Here is a 26,931-nt window from a genome sequence, read left to right as displayed (position 1 = left end):
AATCATCGTACGAAGATTTTTAGCTTGGAAGGGACAAAGAGTTTCCATAGTTTCGCCCAGGCCTTGCCACTAGTTGGTGATGTCTACTACACAACCTTCTTCTTGTAGACGTTGTTGGGCCTCCAAGTGCAGAGGTTTGTAGGATAGTAGCAAATTTCCCTCAAGTGGATGACCTAAGGTTTATCAATCCATAGGAGGCGTAGGATGAAGATGGTCTCTCTCGAGCAACCCTGCAACCAAATAACAAAGAGTCTCTTGTGTCCCCAACACACCCAATACAATGGTAAATTGTATAGGTGCACTAGTTCGGCGAAGAGATGGTGATACAAGTGCAATATGGATAGTAGATAATAGTTTTTGTAATATGAAAATATAAAAACATCAAGGTAACTAATGATAAAAGTGAGCGTAAACGGTATTGCAATGCTAGGAAACAAGGCCTAGGGTTCATACTTTCACTAGTGCAAGTTCCCTCAACAATAATAGCATAATTGGATCACATAACTATCCCTCAACATGCAACAAAGAGTCACTCCAAAGTCACTAATAGCGGAGAACAAACGAAGAGATTATGGTAGGGTACGAAACCACCTCAAAGTTATTCTTTCCAATCAATCCGTTGGGCTATTCCTATAAGTGTCACAAACAGCCCTGGAGTTCGTACTAGAATAACACCTTAAGACACAAATCAACCAAAACCCTAATGTCACCTAGATACTCCAATGTCACCTCAAGTATCCGTGGGTATGATTATACGATATGCATCACACAATCTCAGATTCATCTATTCAACCAACACATAGAACCTCAAAGAGTGCCCCAAAGTTCCTACCGGAGAATCACGACGAAAACGTGTGCCAACCCCTATGCATAGGTTCATGGGCGGAACCCTCAAGTTGATCACCAAAACATACATCAAGTGAATCATGTGGTATCCCATTGTCACCACAGATATGCACGGCAAGACATACATCAAGTGTTCTCAAATCTTTAAAGACTCAATCCGATACGATAACTTCAAAGGGGAAACTCAATTCATTACAAGAGAGTAGAGGGGGGAGAAAACATCATAGGATCCAACTATAATAGCAAACCTCGCGATACATCAAGATCATACCACCTCAAGAACATGAGAGAGAGAGAGAGATCAAACACATAGCTACTGGTACATATCCTCAGCCCTGAGGGAGAACTACTCCCTCCTCGTCATGGAGAGCACCGGCATGATGAAGATGGCCACCGGAGAGGGATTGCCCCTCCGGCAGGGTGCCGGAACGGGTCTAGATTGGCTTTCGGTTGCTACAGAGGCTTCTGGCGGCGGAACTCCCGATCTAATCTCTGTTCTAGAAGTTTTAGGGTACGTGAGTATATATGGGTGCAGGAACTACATCGGTGGAGCTTTACGGGCCCCACGAGGCAGGGGGCGCGCCCTAGGGGGGCGCCCCCCACCCTCATGAGCACCTCCCTTGGCTCCTGATGTGGGGTCCAAGTCCATCTGGTAGCTTTCCTTCCAAAAATAACTTCTCCGGTTGATTTTGTTCCGTTTCGACTCTGTTTGATATTCCTTTTCTTCGAAACACTGAAATAGGCAAAAAAAACAGCAATTATGGGATGGGCCTCCGGTTAATAGGTTATTCCCAAAAATAATATAAAAGTGGACAATAAAGCCCAGTATTGCCCAAAACAGTAGATAGCATAGCATGGAGCAATCAAAAATTATAGATACGTTGGAGACGTATCAGTTGGCTGTTTGGCGATTCGGGGATTCCATGAAGCTAGTTCTCCCTTCGAGTCTGTGTGTCAATGAGCATTCGATAGGATGGACTGACGATGAAGTAGCCCTTTTATTCGAAATACCAGGCCCAAAAATCACTAACTCCACCAGTGCAAAAGGGGAATACTCAGTATGGCCTCAACGTCCATGGGCAAGAACACTTGTCGAATAAGATTTGAATTCCAAGTCGCCTCTGAATGGTTTATTATTTCGCGTACCATTGTAGGAGGGTTTGCCACAAAGCGGAATAAGTGGTCTAAGGAGAGGTTCCCTAGGAATCCAGTTACAACCCCAAATTTCAGTTGAGTGTCCATCTCCAATCCTGCGAATCAGGCCCTGTTTTAGTACTTCTCTACCATCCAAGATTGCTCTCCAGATTTGTGAAGGATTAGATCCCAGCTCGGCTTCTAGTATGGACGTGGCCGGGTAGTAAACTGCCTTTAGAATGCAGACACTCAGAGACATGGACTCCTGCAGCAACCACCAAGATTGTTTCGCAAGAAGTGCCAAGTTAAAGAGTTCTAGGTCGCGGAAACCCAGTCTTCCCAGGAACTTGGGTGAAGTCATTACCTACCAGGATACCAAATGTGATTTTCTTTTTCCTTCTCTGCTACCCCACCAGAAGCCCCTGGTCAAGGAATTAATGTGTTCACACAAGCTTCGAGGTAGCCTAAAGCATGCCATGAAATATACCGGGAGTGCCTGTGCCACAGATTTGATTAGAACTTTTCCCCCTGCTGACAAAATGGAAAACCAGCTTCATTTGCCTCAATTACAAAACACGCCTCATAGTTATTACGTGCAAGCCTTTGACGCACTGGATAGCAGCGCGAACATGAGCTGCTTCTCCCCATTTTCTTTTCCTTTTTCATTCAAGTGCGAGAACATGGGCCGGCCAATTACTTAACGCCCTTCAGCGAGAGTTCGCGCGAAATCACTAGTTGAGGAGTACTTATTGCAAACATCACTCCAATTTCCCAGGTTGTGACAAGTGGCGCACATGCAATGCGCCACTTGTCGCAACCTGGGAGTTTTCCCTTTTTCGTAGATCTGTTTATTCAACATGTTTTATCTCTCAACCCGTGCGTCCAAATCTCAAACCGTTTTCACCATTGGATTCCTCGCGTCGAGATCTTCAAAATTAGATCCCATGTTGATAGGTTTTGGCGAACTTTTTTTTCACGAAAAAACCGAACTGGGAGCACGGGTTTTCTCCCTTTCCGAAACAGGCACACCCGTGCCTCTCATGAAATCACAACCGTGCTCTCGCGGAAGCAAAACCGTGACTCTCGTGGAAGGAAAAAAGAAAACACGTTTTTTCCGTTTTTGAGGAGGCACGGACGTGACTCTCGCGAAAGCACACCCATGCCTCTCGCGGAAGCAAAACCGTGACTCTCGCGAAAGGAAAAAAACAGCGCGTTTTTTTGTTTTCGAAAGGCACGGCCGTGACTCGCGAAAGCACAACCGTGCCTCTCGCGGAAGCAAAACCATGACTCTCGCGAAAGGAAAAAAAATAGAAAACGTGTTTTTTTCGTTTTCGAGAGGCACGGCCGTGACTCTCACGAAAGCACAACCGTGCCTCTCGCGGAAGCAAAACCATGACTCTCGCAAAAGAAAAAAAAACAGAAAACGCGTTTTTTTCGTTTCTGAGAGGCACGGCCGTGACTCTCGTGAAAGCAAAACGACTCTCGTGAAAGGGAAAAAACACATTTTTCGCATATTTTTTCGATTTTTTTGTCGAAAAGCTAAGGAAGACCGATGGAAAACCAAAACGTTGAAAATACAAAAAAAACTGTTTAAATAGCCGAAAACGCGTGCGGAAAAATAAAAAAATAAAATTCGAAGGGAGCGCCTAGAACACGACACGTGACAAATGACTGAGAGCGCGTCAAGTGACGTTGATTGTTGCGAGGCTCCCGAAAGAGCGGCCGTTAACTAGTGGCTTCCGAGTTCACGCACGGCTTGCTTTTTTGAGGGGTAAGGCACACTTTATTGATCATAAACCACAGTTTGTGGGATACAATTTGCATGGGGATGAACAAGCCAAATATGGCGCCCCTGCTGAAGAGAAAGAGAAGATCTAGCTATATTATGAGCATCGCTATTCGACGCTCGGCCTTCGAAAACGAGAGTACAATTAAAAGCAGAAGCTCGTAAGCTTATTTCTAATATGATCACTCCATACTTGCCCTTATAACCCTTGTTAATATCATTGATCACCTGCTTGGGTCTGATGCTATGACAAAATCTCGTATGTGCAAGTCTTTAGCCAAAGACAGCGCCTCCCGACACGCAATAGCTTCCAGTGTTGCTGCATCCACAGCCCCTGGGATCACCAATGATGTGCTGCCCAAGTAGTTTCCTTCACCATCTGTACATATAGCTGCTGCTGAACCACCCCTGTTGAAACGCGCCACACCGACATCAACATGAATCTTGGCAAAGCCCGCCGACGGCGCCTTCGGCCGGGCTCTAGGTGCAGCGTTGGGTTGCCTAGTTACCGCTGTGTTGCCTATCGGCTTGCGGGCTTCCAAACTCTGAAGCTCAATTATAAATCTCTGAACAAAATCATGGGTGGAGTAAGGGCTTTGGAATATTCCCTCATGGATAGCTTGTCGTCGAGCCCACCAAAAAGCCCATAGGGTTACTGACAGTTTGACAAAAGATACATGCGATAACAGCTCCATCATGGTAAACAGGCAAAGTTTGGCGTTAGGCTCAGTCAAAACACTTAGGTGTTCAGCTATCTCTTCCTCTGCTAAGGCCCAGACACATCTCGCTGAGGTGCACTCTAACAATGAGTGTCTCCAAGAATCCGGCGCACCACACAAGCCACATGTGGAAGTTGTAGACATATTTCAGTGAGATCAAATATCCTCAGTGGGCAAAGACTGCCTATCGAGTCGCCACAAGAACATCCGGACTTTGCCCGGTACCTTGACCTTCCACAAATACTTCTAGGATGTCCCCTCCGCGTGATCACTTGACGATCCGACGGTTTCCTCCAACCAAGCCTCTCTCCGCTGCCTAGTCGAGACGAGCATGGCGTAAGCAGAATGGACTGTAAAGACTCCTGTTTTCTCATAGTGCCAAGACCAGAAGTCCGCAACATTCCTTGTACAAAGAGGAATACCCAGCACTATTGGGACATCCATTGGCATAAACACTTGTCCAACTCTCTCTCCGTCCCATGCAGTAGCGGTAGAATCAATCAATTCTGAGACATGTGCAGGAGGGTTCGCTACCCTACTCCCATATGGCCGCATCATTTCAGTGCATGGTAGCCAATTATCGTTCCAGATGTTAGTGGTTTCTCCATTGCCGATCCATTTCACCAGCCCCTGCTTCAGCACTCCTTTACCTTCTATGACAGCCCGCCAGATTTGGCTAGGATGGTTTCCCAGAGAAGCCTCCAACAAGGACATTGTGGGGAAGTAAACACTTCTCAGGATACGGGCACTGAGGGACTCTGGGTTTTGCAAGATCCTCCATGCTTGCTTGGCTAGCATCGCCATGTTGAAAAGTTCAAAATCTTTAAAACCCAATCCCTCCATGTTTTTTGGTTGTGTCATTGCCTTCCATGATACCCAGCTCGGTTTTCGTTGTCCATTCTTTCTACCCCACCAAAATTTCTGGATCAACATATTCAAGTGCTCACACAATCCTCTTGGCAGTTTAAAACATGACATTGAATATACTGGGACAGCTTGTGCTACTGCCTTGACCAACACCTCCTTTCCTGCCATAGACAAGTTTTTCTCTATCCACCCTTGTACTTTGCTCCATAGTCTATCTTTCAAATATTTTAAAGCACCATTCTTTGAAGAACCAATCTCACTGGGCATACCAAGATATTTCTCATTCAATGTTTCATTGGGCACATGGAGTATACCTTTGATTTGCTGGCGTACATCATCAGAAACTCCCTTGCTGAAAAAGATTGAAGACTTGTCATAGTTTATGCGTTGTCCAGAATCTTGACAGTAAATATCCAAGACTTGGAGCACCTCCGTAGCACCCATACTATTTGCCTTAAAGAACAACAGGCTGTCATCTGCGAATAACAAATGGTTCACTGGTGGCGCCGTAGGTGCCATAGTTAAGCCATGAAGATTGGATGACTCACTTTTTGATTTCAGTAGGCACGAAAGGCCCTCTGCTGCAATCAAGAACAAGTATGGGGATATAGGGTCCCCTTGTCTTATACCTCGCGAAGGTGAAAACTGCTCCAGCTTCCTCCCATTCATCATGACAGAAAATTTAACCGAGCTTACCATGTCCATTATGATGTTTACCCACCTTTCAGTAAAGCCCAGTTTTAACATGATAGCCCTCAAATATGCCCATTCAACTCTATCGTAAGCCTTCATCATATCCAGCTTGAGAGCACATCGCTGATTTTTCTTTGCTTTGTTTCTCTTCATAAAATGCAAGCATTCATATGCGGCAATGATGTTATCCGTGATGACGCGACCTGGAACAAAAGCTGATTGTTCCTCTGAAATTATCTCTGGCAGTACTTGCTTTAACCGGTTAGCTATAACTTTCGATGCAATTTTGTACAGAACATTGCATAAACTAATCGGTCGGAATTGTGAGAGTAGTGTAGGATCTTTTACCTTTGGTATTAGTACCAACACCGTCTCGTTAATGCAGGCCGCTGACTCTGTCCCATTGATAATGCTCATTACTGCCCTCATAACCTCATCACCACAAATGTCCCAGTGACGCTGAAAAAAGTGGGCGGGAAATCCATCTGGCCCCGGGGCCTTTATCAGAAACATCTGAAACAAACCACGCTTGACCTCCTCCTTATCATATGGTGCATTCAACATTGTGTTCATGGTTTGTGTCACCTTCACCGGGACTGTCTGGAGGACCTCTTGCATGTTATGAACCCCCTCTGATGTATATAAGTTCTTGTAAAACTCAGTGGTCATTGCTTCCAATTCTGCCTTATCCTCCGTCATGCTCCCGTCGGGGCGCGCCAAAGCCTTTATTTGGTTCTTACGTCGCCTTTTGCTGGCCCGTAGGTGGAAAAAGTACATATTTTTGTCACCATGGGCGAGCCATTCCAGCCTTGCACGTTGCCTCCAGAGTATTTCCTCACGATGGTACAGTTCAACCAAACGGTCTGTAACTTTCACTTCCACATGTGATGGAGCCGACCTCGCCGGCTGGGAGCGCCACGTCTCCAGCTGTTGCTTTAGTAATTTTATTTCCTGGCGTACACTTCCAAACGTCTCCCGATCCCAGTTGGATAGGTCCACCGATAGAGCCCCTAGCTTTGTTTTTAGTGCATGGACAGAATCGACAGGTGTCGCTGTCCAGCCATCTTTCACGCACTCGAAAAGGCTTGGTTCCCTCTCCCACATGAGTTCGTATTTAAAGCTCCTAGGTCCCATCTTGCATGCATGCACGTCGATCTTGAGCAGGAGAGCCGAATGATCAGATGAGGCTGAATTTATGTGTTCAAGTGTCGCGTCTGGGTAAGAGAGCACACGGGTGAAAGTACCCCCGGTTACCTTTCTTTCAAACGTCCAGCTGTTCCCCGTGTATCCAATATCAGTTAAACTGCAGGTGTCCAAAGCATCACGAAAAGCATCCATTTGTGCTTGGCTTCTGTTTCCAACCCCGTCGTGCTCATGACCATGTAACACTTCATTAAAATCTCCAATCACCGCCCATGGAAGGGTACTTGTGCCTGCAATACCTCGTAGCATGTTCCATGTTTTATACCTCTCGTTCATCTGAGCTTCTCCATACACAAAAGTAACTCTAGATTTTACTCCAACCAAGTCATCAACAATCACGTCAATGTGATACTCCGAGTAACCAACAACTTCAACTTTTATTGAATCATTCCAGAAAATTCCCAAACCACCACTTCTACCTCTACTACTAACAACATAACTCTTATTGAAACCTAAATTACTGGATAAATTCTCAACACGTGAGCCTTCTATCTGAATTTCCAGGATACAAAGAATAGAAGGGGCATACTGCCTCGTCATGTCACGAAGCTCCTTCACTGTCGCGGGTTTGCCAGCCCCGCGACAGTTCCAGCATAGAAGACTCATTGCGCTAGGCGCGACCCGTCGTGGGGGCCCGCCAAGAGCGCGTTTGAAAGCTTGTCATTGGAGCTGTTCTTCCCATTAGCCTTGTCGTCTGATGGTGGAGATGGCCGGTTCCTCTTCGACTGTTTCTTGGAGGAAGGGCTCAGGGGGACCGACGCATTCTGTGGGTTTGTTCCACCCTCTAGCATTAACACAGCTTTTGCCACCCCCGATCCGGCCAGGGTCTCGGTCTGGGCTGCCCCCCTTTTCCTGTTTAAACCAGCCTCATCCATCTCCGCATCAACTTCCGCATCATTCTTGCCTTCATCTCCTCCGTCATACCCGAAAGGATCATCCCTGCTGCGGCCACCATTGCGGCCCCCTCTTCGTCCTCCTCTCCGGCCCCGTCCGCCACCCGGGCCTTGACCGGTCCGCATAACCCACGATGCTCGCAAGTTCTTGAAGATCAGCGCTTCTAGTGGGTGGATTCCGGTACCGTGCTCCTTGAAGAGATGCCCAAGCATGCCACACACATCACACCAGTCCAGTAGCTTTTCATATTTGATCCGGTATATCTGGCGCTTCCCCTCTCTGATCATAGACACTGCATTCTTCAGAGGGTTCGTGACGTTGATCCTGACCCACACGCGATGAAAATTCCCCGTGAAATCTTGTGACTGGGGTTCAGCATAAAGTACTTCCCCTACTTTCGCCGCGAGGGATGGCACCAGGTGGGCATACATGGGCGGTGCATCATGAACTTGCGCCCAGATCTCAATGGTGTCTAGGGGGACTGTTGATGGTTTAGCAAGTCCATCGTAAGGCTTGAGGATGACCGCGTCACCCCTGAAGTGCCATGGCCCCTCCTGGGTTACTCTTTCCCAATCACCTAAGCAGGAAAATTGGACGGTGTAGAGATTTTCTTCCAGCGGCTTGAACTTCACCTCTTGGGCTAGATCCCATGCCGCCCTCATATTCCGGAAGAACCAGTATTGACTGAAAGTTTTGGAGCAGTGAACCTTGGCAAGGGCAATCCAGCGGGCCGCCTCCGGTGGAGCCGCTTCCTCATCAAAAACCACATCGTCCAGGTCCTCCTCCCGGAGACCCAGCTCTTTCATCATTGTTTCCACATCATCGACCTCCCGTGAACCTGGCGCAGCAGCGTTCGAAGTCGAGGTTGAAGCCATCGCGAAACCCTAACCCGATGGGAGAGTATCGGGTCTTTTTTGGAGAAAACCCTAAATCGCTCTCCACCCTGCCGCAACCGCCTACCTCAGGACGACCCGCCGGCCGCCCTAGATCAAGAGCAGGCGTCAGACCAAGAGAGGAGAGGTAGGGGAGGCAGATCTCGACGGCGGCGACGGTGTCGCCCCGGGAGGAAGACAAACCCTAACTAGAGGGAAGCGGCCTTCATTGGTTCGCGCACGGCTTGCTTAATGGCAAAAATAGTCGGTGCGGCCTGAAGCTGCAACGGGGAAGCAGCACGGGCCGGGCGGCGGCCACTCCGGGCTCTTATTATCCCTTACTTGATCATTGCGGGCCAAAGTTTTCTTACTGGGCCAAGTTCCCGTAGAGCAACGCGGCCCAGATAGAGGGCGGGTGCTGAAGGCGGCACACGTGGAGGTGGAGGTGGAGTGCGAAGCAGAAAGGCACAGCACCATTTCCTCGCCTCGCCTGGGTCGGGGCGCGCGTGCGTGTGCGTGTGCGTGGCGTCTCCTCCTCTCTCTTACTTCCTCCTCCCATCCCCATCTCTCCTCCTCCTCCTCAATTCGGAGGAAGCGAGGGCTCGCGCCCGATCGGCTTGGTGGCTCGCCGCGATGGCGACCGATGCCGGCGCCGCCGACAGGAGCTCCGTCTTCCGCAAGCTCCGCGCCAAATCCGACAATAAGGTAACGCGCGCGCGCGCGTGATCGGTTCCCGCCTCCGTTTGCTCCGATGCGATGCGATTGCCAAGGAAGGGCTTTGTTGCCCTCCCTCCGCCGTCCGCCGATTCCGCCTCGTTTCATCCCCCTCTCCTGCGCCCCTCCCTCCTTATGTGTCTGTCTGTCTGCAGATGTGCTTCGACTGCAACGCCAAGAACCCCACCTGGGCCTCCGTCACCTACGGCGTCTTCCTCTGCATCGACTGCTCCGCCGTCCACCGCAGCCTCGGCGTCCACGTCTCCTTCGTCAGGTCCAATTTCCCGACCTCCTTTCCTCACTACGCTTGCCTTTGTGATGCGCTGCGCTTCCAGAATATACAATCAGCCATGCACGTGTAAATTCTGGATTTTTTAATACGATTTTGGGCCCGCCTGGTTAGGGTTTCAAAATTCGTCCATTGTGTATTCCTTCGTGCCTGTCATGCCATGTGAAGTAGCACTACCGAACTTTGTGAGAGAATGTGCAGGCTTGCTGATGAATGTGGATGAGGCCAGCTGTAATTTTGACGCTGGACTTTTTTTACATGGGGGAATTGCAGTTTATTCTGGCATAGATTGTGTGAGTGGAGATGCATAATGTTGAATGCCATTACCAATTGTTCAAAAGCTTCAGCATAACCTGTAAGAAGCATGGTGGTGTGTTTTTCTTTCTGCATACTGAACTTTGTAAATCACCTTTTGATGCAACATGACACTTCCGAAGTTGTTGTATGCTCTGTCCAAGTCGGCTTAGCCTGTCTGAATGGAATGTTTATCAGATAGGTCTTGCTTTACATGTTTAATACAAAAAAACAAGTTATTTCCTTCTTCGCCTAACACCTAGCATATTGTCACTATGGAAATCTATGCATTTCTTGAACTTCAGTACTTCCTGAAAGCACATTGACTGGATTTATTCGTGGTGACATTATATAAAATTTGTCACTAAATTTTGACAATAATCTGCAGGTCAACAAATTTGGATTCATGGACCCCAGAACAGTTGAAAATGATGGTTTATGGGGGAAACAACCGTGCACAAGCTTTCTTTAAGCAGCATGGTTGGACTGATGGTGGAAAGATCGAGGCAAAGTACACTTCAAGAGCTGCTGACTTATACAGACAGTTGCTCCTCAAAGAGGTTTCTAAAAGTTCCACAGAAGATGGCAATAATAGTGGGCCGCCCTCCCCAGTCGCAGCTTCTCAGACTTCAAGCCAAGCAGCTGCATTTCCTGATTTCAAACTGGCAGAGGTGCCGAAAGTAGTTGTGAATGAGAAGAATGAGCCTGAGTCTGAAACTATTCGTTCACCTAAAGCTCCTACCCATTCATTCAAGAAGCCAATCGGTGGAAAGAAGCCTGGAAGTAAGACTGGTGGACTTGGTGCGCGCAAGCTTACGACAAAGGTACGCAGTCTGCAGCTTACACTTGAGTAAACTGAGGAGACAGCAGACCTTTTACTTTTCATACAATGACGAGCCAGTAGATTTGCCCAGTTTGTGTTAGGAATAAGAAATAGAAGAGTAGCTCCATGCTGATATGACACTCATTTTTGTAGATTTCCACTGAACTTGCCAGTTACCAAATGTATTTATTTGGTTTCGTTTAGGTTTGTGAAATTCTGTACTAATAACTTTTGTCATTTGCTTCAGCCAAGTGAAAGCCTCTATGAGCAGAAACCTGAAGAGCCAGCTCCTGCCCTGCCATCAGTGGCTGAAAGCACTACAGCTAGGAGCAAATCTCATACTTCCCGATTTGAATATGTGGAAAATGTACCTTCTGCTGGGAGCAGCTCTGCGGAAAACCAGGCGTTTGGGCATGTTGCGCCCCCAAAGTCTTCAAACTTTTTTGGTGAATACGGGATGGACAGTGGATATCACAAGAAATCTACTTCTGGTGCATCCAAAATGCAGGTAATGTTTAATTATCCTGTAGTTGTATCATTTATATGATGATGAATCATGTACTCCCTCCATCCGAAAATACTTGTTATCAAAATGGATAAAAAGGGTTGTATCTAAAACTAAAATACGTCTAGATACATCTCCTTTTATCCATTTTGATGACAAGTATTTCCGGACGGAGGGAGTATATGATAAGTCAGTTATGTAATATTGGTCATAATGTTAGTTCAGTTCTAGTCTTAGGTAACCCAGTTCTATGTGGCGGTATGCTTTGAATTGGCTAGCATGCTTTCCAGAAGCATAATTGACTTGGTTCATCTTGATGTGTGATAATGGTTAACAGCATTACAAGGCATTTCCAGAAGCACAATTGTCTAAAAATGCATGTTGAGGTGGTAGAATATTCACTGTGTTTCATCATTTTGAGAAAAATTGCAGTTTTGAAGCTGAATGACTTGTCTAACTTATCCCTGGCTACAATTTTAGTTCTGCTGTAATTGTGCTTTAGTTCTGAGTGGCTTGTCTATAAATTCCCACTGATCGTGATGGTTTCTTTATTCCATCTGTGCATAATGAAGCATTTGAGTGTGTTCCCTCTGGAAATGAGAAAATTGTTTACATATAGTGAAATGTAGACTTGTTTTACATATTCTTGTCTTGGGGTCCAACTTTCAAGTGGCCTGTGAATAATCGATTGTAATAATGATCTCCAGGTCGAGGAAAGTAGCGAAGCAAGACAGAAGTTCTCAAATGCAAAGTCTATTTCATCTTCTCAGTTTTTCAGTGATCAAGCCAATTTAGAAAAAGAGGGCCAAATCTCCCTCCAAAAATTCTCTGTAAGTACAATCTGGGATGATAATAAACTTATTCCTGATCTTTGTTTAGAACAAACCCCAATGCCATGGATCTGGCCTATACGCCCTTGTTTTTTTTTAATCCCGGGACGTTCTTTTCGCCTTTTTATACTCCTACTTATCATTTTGATTTTTACAAGTATAGTACTCCCTCCGTCCCAAAATAAGTGCCTCAATTTTGTACTCCCTCCGTTTTTATTTAGTCTGCATATTAGGTTTGACCGAAGTCAAACTTCATAAAATTTGACCAACTTTATAGAAAAAATTATAAGCATTTACCATAACAAATCTATATGGTGTGTTAGTACATTCAATAATGAATCTAATAGTATTGATTTGTTATTGTATATATTAATATTTTTGTTTATAAACTTAGTCAAAGTTTACAAAGCTTGACTTTGACCAAAACTAATATGCGGACTAAATAAAAACGGAGGGAGTACTAACTTTAGTACAAAGTTGTACTAAGCTTGAGACACTTATTTTGGGACGGAGGGAATCATCACAGTTTTTTTCTTACGTTGATTTCCAACTCTCCATCACAGTTGATCAGCTTGACCCTAACTCCCCAAGTGAATAATCTGTTTTCAGTACTGCACGGCTTTGCTAGTTTACCTTGTTTGATAGCTCCGGATTGATCGGTACTATGTGTAATACGTTGCTGTAGGGATCCTCTGCCATTTCAAGTGCTGATCTGTTTGGCCAACAAGCGAACAATTCTAATGCCGATCTGAGTGCTTCGGATTTGATCAACAGAATCTCCTTCCAGGTAACACTGGCGAGGCATCAGCATACTTAGCATGGCTGGTTTCCTTGATGGACTTGTGTTAATGCTCTGTTGACTGGTGCAGGCCACTCAGGACTTGACCTCTCTCAAGAGCATGGCTGGGCAGACTGGGAAGAAGCTGACATCTATGGCGTCCAACATCATATCTGATCTTGACCGGATCCTCTGAGCTGAATTTACAGTCAAGACTCTATCACAGGCCTTCGGCGGTCCGCCTCTCCTGATTGTTAGAGCATGACAACAGATTGGTGGTGGCTCTGTATAAGAGTCCATAGGAATCTTAAAACTTAAAGTCGGTAGAGAAAGAATGAGGATTTTCTCGCAAATGCTTTCTGGCTAAAGTCGTAATAGCATTTGGAGTTTCGTGGGAACCAGATGGGTGTTGTGCTACCAAAGAAAATGCCTTTGCTTTGTAATGACCATTTCATACCATATATGGTTATCAGTACAGGCGTGTCCTTGCCCTATGGAAAGCTGGTAGTCACCAGCCAGTTGATGCATACATCAAACAAAACCATGCAACAGGGATGATAACTAGAGTATAGTTCAGCAAAGCTAAACCATGCAACAGGGATGATAACTACTAGAGTATAGTTCAGCAAAGCTCAGGTGGCCATCTGTTACAAGTGTCCAAAAATTGCCGTGTCACTGTTCTGCTTTCTCACTGCGAAACCCTTGTGCTAACGGTAATTAGCTACGCGCACTTATGAAGTTTATATATATGATGAGGCGATGTCCCCTTCTACCTCCGCTTTCTCCTGCCCCTCCCTCTTGTTACCCTCGTCTTCTGTAGATAGTTCTTTACACCGCCATTCGTCTTCTGCTTCTTCGCCGTCACTGCAGCTGCTGTAGCCTGGGCTCTCATCCGCTTCCCTGCTCTGGTCTTGACTCCGACATCTGCACGCGGGACACAGCTGATTGAGAGTAAACTAACATAGATTACAACTGTATAACAAAATAAAGACGCACACAAAATTGCAGTGTTACCCCTATTTTTTGCGCTCAAAGCTTTAAGGAACATTACACATTTCATCAGTCTTTTCCTTTCAAAACGCTAAAAAGCTTAAAACAAGAGAGGATTTCTAGTTAATATATATAAAAGGGGACTGAATGACTATGGTTTATATCTGATGTTTGCTTTGCTCACATGAGCTCACAAGTGCGTGACAAAAACAGAAGCCAATTAAACAGCCGCCCATCCCTAAAAGGTGTCTGAGAGAAAATCAAAAAGGGCTGGCATGAAACCATTCCAATTTTGTATCTGAATCTAAATGAACTTAGTATTGCACTCGCCATTAGTAGTGTGGTCGGAGTTGGAGCCTACTGTTCTGAGCCTTGAAGTGCCAGCACTCCCACGTGCGTGCAGCGATCCAGCAGGAGAATCACAAGAGCCTACCATCCCATATTCTTCTTCTTCTACAGAAAGAGATAAGCCTCATAAAACACCAGCCACCAGCACAACGTACAAACACATAGAGACTATTACTGTGCTGTTGCTTTTTCGCATTTCATTGATATAGAAGGAGCAGGCTCAGAGACACCATTGTGGGAAACTTATGTGAGTAAATTTCAGGTTGTTTTCTTTTAACAGAGAAAGAACACACTTACTGTGCAGTGTCAAGTTTTCAGGACAGCAGTCTTCATGTTTATGTGATGATGACTGGGGTAGGTTGCAGCTTCTCCCATTCTCTTGTGATGACCCTCCATGGGAGCCTGCATCAAGCACCTCTGATGATGGCCCATTATGGTTCGCTTCCCTGGTGCCATGGCTGGACTTCTCTTTGTTCTCCAATAGCAACGGCAACCCACTAGCATCTCCATTTTCCACACTTGATAGGGTAAGGGAGGTGGGTTTCTGTGTTCCTCCAGATGGTACTCCACCTAGGCTGCAACCCACTTCGTTTTTGTCAGGTACACTGCAAAGGGTACTGCCGTTTTCAATTCCTGGGACTCCTTGTGACAAGCCGGCCGAACTGGGGCCAGCTTCATTTTTCTCTGCTGGTCCAGAAAAATGCTCCGTGACATCTTGTTCAACACTGCCATTGTCACTGTCACTACCACTGCTACTGTAGCTGCCCGCTTTGGAAGCACCATCCTCATCTAATCCTTTGCCCGCCAATTCTTCAAAATAATCCGACAGCAACATCTCCTTCTCAAGTAATGTAGAGAACCATGGGGATGAACCTTTCTTGACATAGAACAGAACATATGCTTTTTTCTCCAAAACTCTGTCCTCAGTCATTTTCACAATCTGCACCATGGAATGTTAGAGCCAGGTAACTTGACAAAAGGTCAAAAAAAATATACAGGCAGTAGATAGATTACCTTATCATCGTCAAAGAGAAACCAATCAGTTTCTGATGAACGGATATAACAAACATAGTGACCCTTGGCTGTGTTACCCCAGTGTTCTACAACTCCATACAAATCATAGCATTGAGGTTTCTGCAACAACAATGTGCATCAGCCATATATACTTGGGTGGTTGGGAAATATGATCAAATTAGAAGAAAGTGGACTCACGTCAACAGGGGAGCTCATGAAGGGGTTTAAATCCAGCTCTAACTGATACTTCACCATGTCATGAATCTTAGATATATCACTCCCCAAATTTTGAAACCGTTTGAGCTGGATTACAAGAACTTCTGGAGCCTGCTCCACCTTGAGGTGCTTTTCCATGTTCACACGAGATTTGCATCCATCACAAATGAAATCTTCCACAACCTCAATTTTGGTATAAGATGATAGTGAATCCATGATAGTGTCCATTTGGTTAACCTCCAGGTTAAGGTCAAGGAAAGACTCCAATCTGTCCGAGCAATGATTGCACTTTGGACAATTCAACTGAGCAAATCAAAAACATTTGAGTGAATTATCAATCATAGACCAAGTCAGAACAATACTGATGTAACTGGTAGTGAGGATCAACAGACACACACCTGGCTTTTCAGTTGGCCCCCAAAAAGTTCTTTGACAATAGAAGAGGGCTCCTCGGATTCAGACCTGGGAGCGACAGTTACCTCATCTAATTTATCAAGCAAGCAGCGGAGGAATTCATGTGCATCTTGGTGTTGTCCCTGCTCGAAATCTCGAAATATCGCTGCAAACCATTTTATGGAAAACGAAGTTCAGTACATAATCACAGGGATGACTCAAGTATGTAATAATAATATGAATAGAATAACTGAAATGGGTTAAACGGACACAATATAGCTAAACAAGACTTGAATCTCTCTGATAATATATAAGCGGCCAATGAAGTATACACAGAAGAAAACTGAAAGTTCAGTTAAATAGACTAAAACTCCGCTACACACGACCAACACCACAGGCAAAGGAACCAACCACTGATTTAAACAGTTTATGAGTATACGGGAAGGAATTTTAAAAGCTCGGTTGAACAAACATACACTTGAGGCGTTTGACAAACTTTCTGGGGTAGAGAACATCTCCTGAGAGCCTGATAACTTCAGAAGCATGGTGTCGTAGGGAGCAGTAACAGCAGAATTCGTCAGAACCACCTACAGAAAAATCATCAAAAAACCCAATTGAAAACACAACGGTTGATATGAAGAGATGCTCGACAGTAGCTAAACTAGAAGAATGACAGTAGATTGAACTAGATGACTTACTAGGACATGGACCTAGGTGGCGATCTTGCAGAAGCTTCGACACTAAAGGAACTGTGTGAACAACACACTGGAGAATACAATTAAGGAAGCATATCCACTTCTCAGGATTACTTAGCGATGCAGCCTATGAAAGCAGCGCAAACAGTATAACAAACACATTTACTTGATCTGAGAGGAAACGAAGCATCGCAAGCATGATGTTGCACGTGTCTAGCTTACCACAGGGAAATCGTTCTTTCCACGAGTCAGTTTGTACCGAGAACAGCATTGAGTATCTACAAGCTTGTCATCCCAAGAATCCTAGGGCAGAAAACAAAAGTGGAAGATGTCCAAGTCAAACAGACTAAGATAACAAAATATCACAAAATGTCATGGATGTTTGCATGATAGCGTAAAATGAATTACTTCAATATCTTGTCATTATCAGGAATATTAGTACACAGTCAATAATATATACAAAAGAAGCAATAGGTTGTGCCTACCATCAGACTCGGATTGTACAGATCCATACAATCTTGATCAAATCGTCCAATTGGGTAGCCATAGCCACGATGTGGATGACCTGGGTAACCATACCTATCGGGATAACCATTTCCAAGATGTAGTGCACTATGATTCCAATTCGGACAACAGTTCTGACGAAATCTGACACAATGAAATTCATGATCATAATATCTAGGATCTCTTTGTTCATGACGGTACAAAAAGTGCGACCTCCTATAGTGGGAACAACCACAAGAATCCTCCGAATCCTGGAGAACAAACAGAACTGAAATGTTAGCTACTATGTAAATATTGGAGTGCATGAGCTTCCAGTTTGTGTGAGATAGAGGGAGAGTGCATGTAACACACTAGATAAAATTGGTACACCAAAGTGGCATTTAGTGATAACTCCACGGTGCCAGTAGCAAACAAAATGACAGCTTCAAACAAGAATTGACAGAAATTAGCAAATGCATACATCATCCTCAGGACGTCGGCCTTGCCCGATCCCCTTGTGGTATCTCTCATCTGCTCGACCCATAATCCGCAAGAGCTTCCGGTCTCGACAGGTCTCCTTGTCTGCCTCGTCGGCTGAAACTGGAACCTTGAAGGGATTCTTGTCCTTTGCTAATGTCTCCTCGTGTCCCTCATCAGCTGGATCTGGAACCTTGAAGGGATTTTTGTCCTTTGATAATGTCTCCTCGTGTCCCTCATCGGCTGGATCTGGAACCTTGAAGGGATTTTTATCTTTCAATGTATCCTCGTGTCCCTCCTCGGCTGAAGCCGGACCCTGCAATAACCGATCATCCAGAACCCAGGCACCAGATTAGTGATGTTAATGTCGGAAATACGCAGCATTGCAATTTGAGGTGCGGAGCTAGCAGCAAACCAAACTAACCACCAAATTCAAATCTGGACCAATCAACTACGCACCAAACCACAACGAAGATGGACACTTGAAATCAAGCTACCATATAATCTAGTGCCAAATCAAGGGGGTAGCCGTCGAAATTAATTTGGGGAAATTAAAACGTTGGAATCGCGAAGATAGCTACCTATCTAGGGGTAATCAAAGGGGCGCACAAGCACAGCTAACGAAGCAAACACGCGTGAGGAACTCGAAATCTATGTAGATTGCCTCGACGCCATCCCGATCAAGCGCGCGGAGGCCACGGGTAAAATATCTAGGGTGGAACTAAAGCGGCAAGCGCGGGGAAGCAAAATACAAGATATTCCAGCGGATTAATTAGCGCTCGATTAAGCACGCCGCAGGTAATTAAACACGATCGGAACTGCCCGATGATCGACGGATAGAACAGGACTAAACAGGACTAAGAAGATCGGGAGCGAGACAGGCATGGACTAGACTAAACACACAGCAAGGCGGCTACCGATTCGAGCGGCTGGGGCAGCGCCGCGGCGGGCACCGGCTGCTCCTCCTGCTTCTCCTCCGGCTGCGAAGGCAGCGGCGGGGGCGGCGGCATTGGAGCGACGACCGCGTCCGCGGCGGTGGTTGGCCGCTCCCCCGGCTGCTGCTGCTGCTCCTCCTCCTCCTCCAGCGGCGGCGGCGGCGGCGCCGTCATTGGGTCGACGGGGGCGTCCGCGGCATGGGGAGGCTGCTCGCGCTCCTCCTCCGGGCGCGGCATTGGCGCGACGGCGGTGGTGGCGTGGCCGTCGTCCGCAGCCATGGGAGCTGGCTATGGTTTTGCGGGGGTTTGGGGGGTGGTGCGCGCGGTGGGTGGGGGGTGGGCAGGGTGGCGCGTCGTCGCGGAGGAAATCGGAACGGGCGCGACGCTGCGTGGGTGGAGGCGGCGAGAGACTTTATATGCCGCGGTCGGAGTCCTCCCCTCCCGTGACCTGGCCGGGTCATTCGGGTCTCGTTCTCGTCGCGTCCTCTTCGTCCTTATCTCTTGCGTTTGCCTTTGGGTCGCTACAGCTACAGCTTCCTCCATCTTTTTTTTCCAGGGAATGCTACAGGTTCCTCTTTTGTTGCGAGATGCAAGAGCTTTTTTTTTTGACCCGGAGATGCAAGAGCTTTTAGTAACGTGCCAAGCCACGGTTGTCTAACAGAAGAGGCACGGAAAAATTGTTGTATCGAACATGATATTTTGCCAATATGACAATATCAAAACTTAACTTTGACAATTTCTGTAGAGGCCAGCAAGATATAACCTACCAATGGGTATTTGGCATGGGCAACCAACCAAGCATGCCTCTACCTAACAAATCCTGCCACCACTGGCCGTTTGTTGGCTTTGCCCGGCGGCATGAGGTGATGGTGGCAAAGGAAGCACAATAGTCGGGGTGCTGGCTGCGGCTACAAGAAAAGCTTGAGGCTCGTGAGCCGCTCGAGATTGACTCATATTTTGGCTCGATTCGAGAAGAAATGAGGTGAGTATGAAAACTTTATGTAGCTCGATCGAGAAACGAGCTGATCTTGAGCCAATACCGGCTCGCTTGATTTTAGCTCAATGGCCCGATATCATATAATTATATTAAATAATTTTGATCTATAAAAAGAAATGAGGCAATTTTTACCATATATGTACTTATATAGTGAAAAAATATGATGTATGTTGTGTATGATTTTTCTCTGTTTTACCTACTACCAAATATTGAAGCTTAATTAAGTGCGGAGAAAATTTATCCCCATTGTGATATGTGGTCAAACATGTGTTAAATATCATGTTATTTTAGCCCAAGTTCGAGAGCAAATGCACCTTTGCTTTTCTTTTGCTACATCCATGATCTCTTGCTATTAAGTATTCAGTTGAGAGATAACAATTTGAAATATGTAATGGTTTCTTATGTTATGTTGTGGTCTATCTTTTGAAATTTTGTGCTGCATTATGAAAGTATTATTTTATTTAGCTCGAAACTAGCTCGAGATCGAGTCGATATCATTACAAGCTGGGCACGAGCCACTTCTACAGCTCGACCTCGAGCTTCGCTTGGTTTGAGCTCGCTCAATTTTTAGTATACGTTGAGCTAAGCATAATCCAAGTCCCTCGAACTGGACTCGTTTGTAGCCCTAGCACCATCGACCACCCATAACCACACCACCCACTTAACCATGATTGCCCGCGCGCACCTGAGTCACATGCTCCTCCCACAAACGCCACGCCTCCCACCGTTCGGGCCGCCGCCCTACCATCCTACAACTCCACGACCAAGCAAGGCACCGACTTTGGTCTTACCGAACCCCAACCACCAACGAAGCCGCCAGTGACCATCCAGATCCCCATCCCTCCTGACCAGCCCCCCACCAGACATCTCATGTGTCTCCCCACCATGGTCGCCGTCTCGGACCACCGCCGGACCATGAACCGCAGTACCACCCGCCAAGTGGAGAGCCGGAGCTGCCACCACTAGCAACCGTGGAGCCTCAGAGACGCCTTCACGTGTCGCCCACCGCCGACCAGGTCGCAACGCGCACACACTGCGGCCACCAGCTGAAGGAAATATGCCCTAGAGGCAATAATAAAGTTATTATTTATTTCCTTATATCATGATAAATGTTTATTATTCATGCTAGAATTGTATTAACCGGAAACATAATACTTGTGTGAATACATAGACAAACAAAGTGTCACTAGTATGCCTCTACTTGACTAGCTCGTTAATCGAAGATGGTTATGTTTCCTAACCATAAACAAAAGAGTTGTTATTTGATTAACGGGATCACATCATTAGGAGAATGATGTGATTGACATGACCCATTCCATTAGCTTAGCACCCGATCGTTTAGTATGTTGCTATTGCTTTCTTCATGACTTATACATGTTCCTATGACTATGAGATTATGCAACTCCCGTCTGCCGGAGGAATACTTTGTGTGCTATCAAACGTCACAACGTAACTGGGTGATTATAAAGGAGCTCTACAGGTGTCTCCAAAGGTACATGTTGGGTTGGCATATTTCGAGATTAGGATTTGTCACTCCGATTGTCGGAGAGGTATCTCTGGGCCCTCTCGGTAATGCACATCACATAAGCCTTGCAAGCATTGCAACTAATGAGTTAGTTGTGAGATGATGTATTACGGAACGAGTAAAGAGACTTGCCGGTAACGAGATTGAACTAGGTATTAAGATACCGACGATCGAATCTCGGGCAAGTAACATACCGATGACAAAGGGAACAACGTATGCTGTTATGCGGTCTGACCGATAAAGATCTTCGTAGAATATGTAGGAGCCAATATGGGCATCCAGGTCCCGCTATTGGTTATTGACCGGAGACGTGTCTCGGTCATGTCTACATTGTTCTCGAACCGTAGGGTCCGCATGCTTAAAGTTACGATGACAGTTATTATGAGTTTATGCATTTTGATGTACCGAAGTTTGTTCGGAGTCCCGGATGTGATCACGGACATGACGAGGAGTCTCGAAATGGTCGAGACATAAAGATTGATATATTGGAAGCCTATGTTTGGATATCGAAAGTGTTCCGGGTGAAATCGGGATTTTACCGGAGTACCGGGAGGTTACCGGAACCCCCCGAGGAGCTAGATGGGCCTTATTGGGCCTTAGTGGAAAAGAGAAGAGGCAGCCCTACATGGGCCGCACGCCCCTCCCCTCCCTTGGTCCGAATTGGACAAGGAGAGGGGGCCGGCCCCTCTCTCTCTTTCCCCCCCTCCGCGAATCCTATTCCAACTAGGATTGGGGGGGGGGGGGAATCCTACTCCCAGAGGGAGTAGGACTCTCCTGGCGCGCCCTCCTTGGCCGGCCAGCCTCCCCCCTCTAGTCCTTTATATACGGAGGCAGGGGCACCCCAGAGACACACAAGTTGATCCTCGTGATCGTTCCTTAGCCATGTGCGGTGCCCCCTGCCACCATATTCCACCTCGGTCATATCGTTGTAGTGCTTAGGCGAAGCCCTGCGTCGATGGAACATCATCATCATCACCATGCCGTTGTGCTGACGGAACTCATCCTCGAAGCTTTGCTGGATCGGAGCCCGGGGAGCGTCATCGAGCTGTACGTGTGCTAAGAACTCGGAGGTGCCGGAGTAACGGTGCTTGGATCGGTCGGATCAGGAAGAAGACGTACGACTACTTCCTCTACGTTGTGTCAACGCTTCCGTTGCGATCTACAAGGGTACGTAGATCATACTCTCCCCTCTCGTTGCTATGCATCACCATGATCTTGCGTGTGCGTAGGAATTTTTTTGAAATTACTACGTTCCCCAACAGTGGCATCCGAGCCTAGGTTATTTATGTTGATGTTATATGCACGAGTAGAACACAGGTGAGTTGTGGGCGATATAAGTCATACTGCCTACCAGCATGTCATACTTTGGTTCGGCGGCATTGTTGGACGAGATGACCCGGACCAACATTACGCGTACGCTTACGCGAGACCGATTCTCCTGACGTGCTTTGCACATAGGTGGCTTGCGGGCGACTGTCTCTCCAACTTTAGTTGAACCAAGTGTGGCTACGCCCGGTCCTTGCGAAGGTTAAAACGGAGTCAAATTGACAAACTATCATTGTGGTTTTGATGCGTAGGTGAGATTGGTTCTTGCTTAAGCCCGTAGCAGCCACGTAAAATTTGCAACAACAAAGTAGAGGACGTCTAACTTGTTTTTGCAGGGCATGTTGTGATGTGATATGATCAAGACATGATGCTAAATTTTATTGTATGAGATGATCATGTTTTGTAACCGAGTTATCGGCAACTGGCAGGAGCCATATGGTTGTCGCTTTATTGTATGCAATGCAATCGCGATGTAATGCTTTACTTTATTACTAAGCGGTAGTGATAGTCGTGGAAGCATAAGATTGGCGAGACGACAACGATGCTACGATGGAGATCAAGGTGTCGCGCCGGTGACGATGGTGATCATGACAGTGCTTCGGAGATGAAGATCACAGGCACAAGATGATGATGGCCATATCATATCACTTATATTGATTGCATGTGATGTTTATCCTTTATGCATCTTATCTTGCTTTGATTGACGATAGCATTATAAGATGATCTCTCACTAAATTATCAAGAAGTGTTCTCCCTGAGTATGCACCGTTACCAAAGTTCGTCGTGCCCAGACACCACGTGATGATCGGGTGTGATAAGCTCTCCGTCCATCTACAACGGGTGCAAGCCAGTTTTGCACACGCAGAATACTCAGGTTAAACTTGACGAGCCTAGCATATGCAGATATGGCCTCGGAACACGGAGACCGAAAGGTCGAGCGTGAATCATATAGTAGATATGATCAACATAATGATGTTCACCAATGAAACTACTCCATCTCACGTGATGATCGGACATGGTTTAGTTGATTTGGATCACGTAATCACTTAGAGGATTAGAGGGATGTCTATCTAAGTGGGAGTTTTTAAGTAATATGATTAAAGTGAACTTAAATTTATCATGAACTTAGTCCTGGTAGTATTTTGCAAATTATGTTATAGATCAATAGCTCGCGTTGTTGCTTCCCTGTGTTTATTTTGATATGTTCCTAGAGAAAATTGTGTTTAAAGATGTTAGTAGCAATGATGCGGATTGGATCCGTGATCTGAGGTTTATCCTCATTGCTGCACAGAAGAATTATGTCCTTGATGCATCGCTAGGTGACGGACCTATTGCAGGAGCAGGTGCAGACGTTATAAACGTTTGGCTAGCTCAATATGATGATTACTTGATAGTTTAGTGCACCATGCTTAATGGCTTAGAATCGGGACTTCAAAGACGTTTTGAACGTCATGGAGCATATGAGATGTTCCAGGAGTTGAAGTTAATATTTCAAGCAAATACCCGAGTTGGGAGATATGAAGTCTCCAACAAGTTCTATAGCTAAAAGATGGAGGAGAATCGCTCAACTAGTGAGCATATGCTCAGATTGTCTGAGTACTACAATCGCTTGAATCAAGTGGGAGTTAATCTTCCAGATAAGATACTGATTGACAGAATTCTCTAGTCACCATCACCAAGTTAGTAGAACTTCGTGATGAACTATGATATGCAAGGGATAACGGAAACGATTCCCAAGCTCTTCGTAATGCGGAAATTGACGAAGGTAGAAATCGAGAAAAACATCAAGTGTTGATGGTAGACAAGACCACTAGTTTCAAGAAAAGGGAAGAAGGGGAACTTCAAGAAGAACAGCAAGCAAGTTGCTGCTCAAGTGAAGAAGCCCAAGTCTGGTCCTAAGCCTGAGACTAAGTGTTTCTACTGCAAAGGGACTGGTCACTGGAAGCGGAACTACCCCAAGTGATTGGCAGATAAGAAGGATGGAAAAGTGAACATAAGTATATTTGATATACATGTTATTGATGTGTACTTTACTAGTGTTTATAGCAACCCCTCAGTATTTGATACTAGTTCAGTTGCTAAGATTAGTAACTCGAAACGGGAGTTGCAGAATAAACAGAGACTAGTTAAGGGTGAAGTGACGATGTGTGTTGGAAGTGGTTCCAAGATTGATCATCATCGCACACTCCCTATACTTTCGGGATTAGTGTTGAACCTGAATAAGTGTTATTTGGTGTTTGCGTTAAGCATGAATATGATTTGATCATGTTTATTGTAATACGGTTATTCATTTAAGTAAGAGAATAAATTGTTGTTCTGTTTACATGAATAAAAGCTTATATGGTTACACACCCAATGAAAATAGTTCGTTGGATCTCGATCATAGTGATATACATAATCATAATATTGAAACCAAAAGATGCAAAGTTAATAATGATGGTGCAACTTATTTGTGGCACTACCGTTTAGGTCATATTGGTGTAAAGCGCATGAAGGAACTCCATGCTGATGGGCTTTTGAAATCACTTGATTATGAATCAGTTGATGCTTGCGAACCATGCCTCATGGGCAAGATGACTAAGACTCTGTTCTTCGGAACAATGGAGCGAGCAACAGATTTGTTGGAAATCATACATACTGATGTATGTGGTCCGATGAATATTGAGGCTCGCGACAAGTATCATTATTTTCTGATCTTCACAGATGATTTGAGCAGATATGAGTATATCTACTTGATGAAACAAAGGTCTGACACATTTGAAAAGTTCAAAGAATTTCAGAGTGAAGTGAAAAATCATCGTAACAAGAAAATAAAGTTTCTACGATCTGATCATAGATAAGAATATTTGAGTTACGAGTTTGGCCTTCAGTTAAAAACAATGTGAAATAGTTTCACTACTCACGCCATCTGGAACACCACAATGTAATGGTGTGTCTGAACGTCATAACCGTACTTTATTAGATATGGTGCGTTCTATGATGTCTCTTACCGATCTACCACTATCGTTTTGGGGTTATGCATTAGAGACAGCTGCATTCACGTTAAATAGGGCACCATCTAAGTCCGTTGAGACGACACAATCTGAAGTGTGGTTTGGCAAGAAACCAAAGTTGTCGTTTCTTAAAGTTTGGGGTTGTGATGCTTATATGAAAAAGTTTCATCTTAATAAGCTCAAACCCAAATCGGAGAAATATGTCTTCATAGGATACCCAAAGGAGACTGTTGGGTACACCTTCTATCACAAATCCGAAGGCAAGACTTTTGTTGCTAAATTCGGAGTTTTTCTAGAGGAGGAGTTTCTTTCGAAAGAAGTGAGTGGGAGGAAAGTAGAACTTGATGAGGTAACTGTACCTGCTCCCTTATTGGAAAGTAGTTCATCACAGAAATCTGTTCCTGTGACTACTACACCAATTAGTGAGGAAGCTAATGATGATGATCATGTAACTTCAGATCAAGTTACTACCAAATCTCGTAGGTAAACCAGAGTGAGATCCGCACCAGAGTGGTACGGTAATCCTGTTCTGGAAGTCATGTTACTAGACCATGACGAACTTGCGAACTATGAGGAAGCGATGATGAGCCCAGATTCCGCGAAATGGTTTGAGGCCATGAAATCTGAGATATGATCCATGTATGAGAACAAAGTATGGACTTTGATGGATTTGCCCGATGATCGGCAAGCCATAGAAAATAAATGGATCTTCAAGAGGAAGACGGACGCTGATAGTAGTGTTACTATCTACAAAGCTAGAATTGTCACAAAAGGTTTTCGACAAGTTCAAGGTGTTGACTACGATGAGATTTTCTCACTCGTATATATGCTTAAGTCTGTCCGAATCATGTTAGCAATTGCCGCATTTTATGAAATCTGGCAAATGGATAAACAAAACTGCATTCCTTAATGGATTTCTTAAAGAAGAGTTGTATATGATGCAACCAGAAGGTTTTGTCAATCCTAAAGGTGTTAACAAAATATGCAAGCTCCAACGATCCATCTATGGACTGGTGCAAGCATCTCGGAGTTGGAATATACGCTTTGATAAGTTGATCAAAGCATATAGTTTTATACAGACTTACGGTGAAGCTTGTATTTACAAAAAAGTGAGTGGGAGCACTACAACATTTCTGATAAGTATATGTGAACAACATATTGTTGATCGGAAATAATGTATAATTTTCTGGAAAGCATAAAGGAATATTTGAAAGGAGTTTTTCAAAGAAATACCTCGGTAAAGCTGCTTACATATTGAGCATCAAGATCTATAGAGATAGATCAAGACGCTT

General features: G+C 45.4%; 2 protein-coding genes across 3 annotated transcripts; one reads left to right on the top strand and one right to left on the bottom strand.

Annotated features, from left to right (window-relative positions):
- The first annotated feature begins 9,455 nt into the window (after positions 1–9,455).
- LOC125511246 (probable ADP-ribosylation factor GTPase-activating protein AGD8) lies at positions 9,456–13,722 on the top strand. The gene is made up of 7 exons (XM_048676576.1): positions 9,456–9,719; positions 9,884–10,002; positions 10,700–11,135; positions 11,382–11,642; positions 12,347–12,469; positions 13,155–13,256; positions 13,339–13,722. Exons 1-7 carry the CDS (start codon positions 9,648–9,650, stop codon positions 13,441–13,443), a joined length of 1,218 nt encoding a protein of 405 aa, XP_048532533.1. The 5' UTR covers positions 9,456–9,647; the 3' UTR covers positions 13,444–13,722.
- Positions 13,723–13,858: 136 nt separating this feature from the next.
- On the bottom strand, positions 13,859–19,127 carry LOC125511229 (ubiquitin carboxyl-terminal hydrolase 36-like). 2 transcript variants are annotated; one of them, XM_048676565.1, is made up of 12 exons: positions 18,781–19,127; positions 17,868–18,179; positions 17,389–17,658; positions 17,126–17,206; positions 16,907–17,030; positions 16,685–16,795; positions 16,214–16,374; positions 15,798–16,118; positions 15,600–15,719; positions 14,883–15,525; positions 14,599–14,690; positions 13,859–14,171 (listed from the first exon to the last, which is right to left on the bottom strand). In XM_048676565.1, the coding sequence occupies exons 1-12, from the start codon at positions 19,075–19,077 to the stop codon at positions 14,136–14,138; spliced, it is 2,568 nt and encodes an 855-aa protein (XP_048532522.1). In that variant the 5' UTR covers positions 19,078–19,127; the 3' UTR covers positions 13,859–14,135. The 2 variants fall into 2 exon arrangements, with proteins under 2 accessions (XP_048532522.1, XP_048532514.1); XM_048676557.1 differs by lacking the exon at positions 13,859–14,171 and having other exon boundaries at positions 14,207–14,690.
- Between the last annotated feature and the right edge of the window lie 7,804 nt (positions 19,128–26,931).

Source organism: Triticum urartu, chromosome 1, assembly GCF_003073215.2.
Source record: "Triticum urartu cultivar G1812 chromosome 1, Tu2.1, whole genome shotgun sequence".
Lineage (NCBI taxonomy): Eukaryota > Viridiplantae > Streptophyta > Magnoliopsida > Poales > Poaceae > Triticum > Triticum urartu.
The sequence above is the reverse complement of the archived record's forward strand: the minus strand, read 5'-3'. Positions and strand labels throughout refer to the sequence as shown.

Bases quoted from the DNA above. Each gene is read 5' to 3' on its own strand.
- LOC125511246 (XM_048676576.1), top strand. From the start codon at position 9,648: ATGGCGACCGATGCCGGCGCCGCCGACAGGAGCTCCGTCTTCCGCAAG. The intron at 11,643-12,346 runs GTAATGTTTAAT...AATGATCTCCAG, and splicing joins CTGGTGCATCCAAAATGCAG to GTCGAGGAAAGTAGCGAAGC. The intron at 13,257-13,338 runs GTAACACTGGCG...TGACTGGTGCAG, and splicing joins TCAACAGAATCTCCTTCCAG to GCCACTCAGGACTTGACCTC.
- LOC125511229 (XM_048676557.1), bottom strand. From the start codon at position 19,077: ATGGCTGCGGACGACGGCCACGCCACCACCGCCGTCGCGCCAATGCCG. The intron at 15,720-15,797 runs GTGAGTCCACTT...TTGTTGTTGCAG, and splicing joins TCATGAGCTCCCCTGTTGAC to AAACCTCAATGCTATGATTT. The intron at 15,526-15,599 runs GTAATCTATCTA...TCCATGGTGCAG, and splicing joins TTCTCTTTGACGATGATAAG to ATTGTGAAAATGACTGAGGA.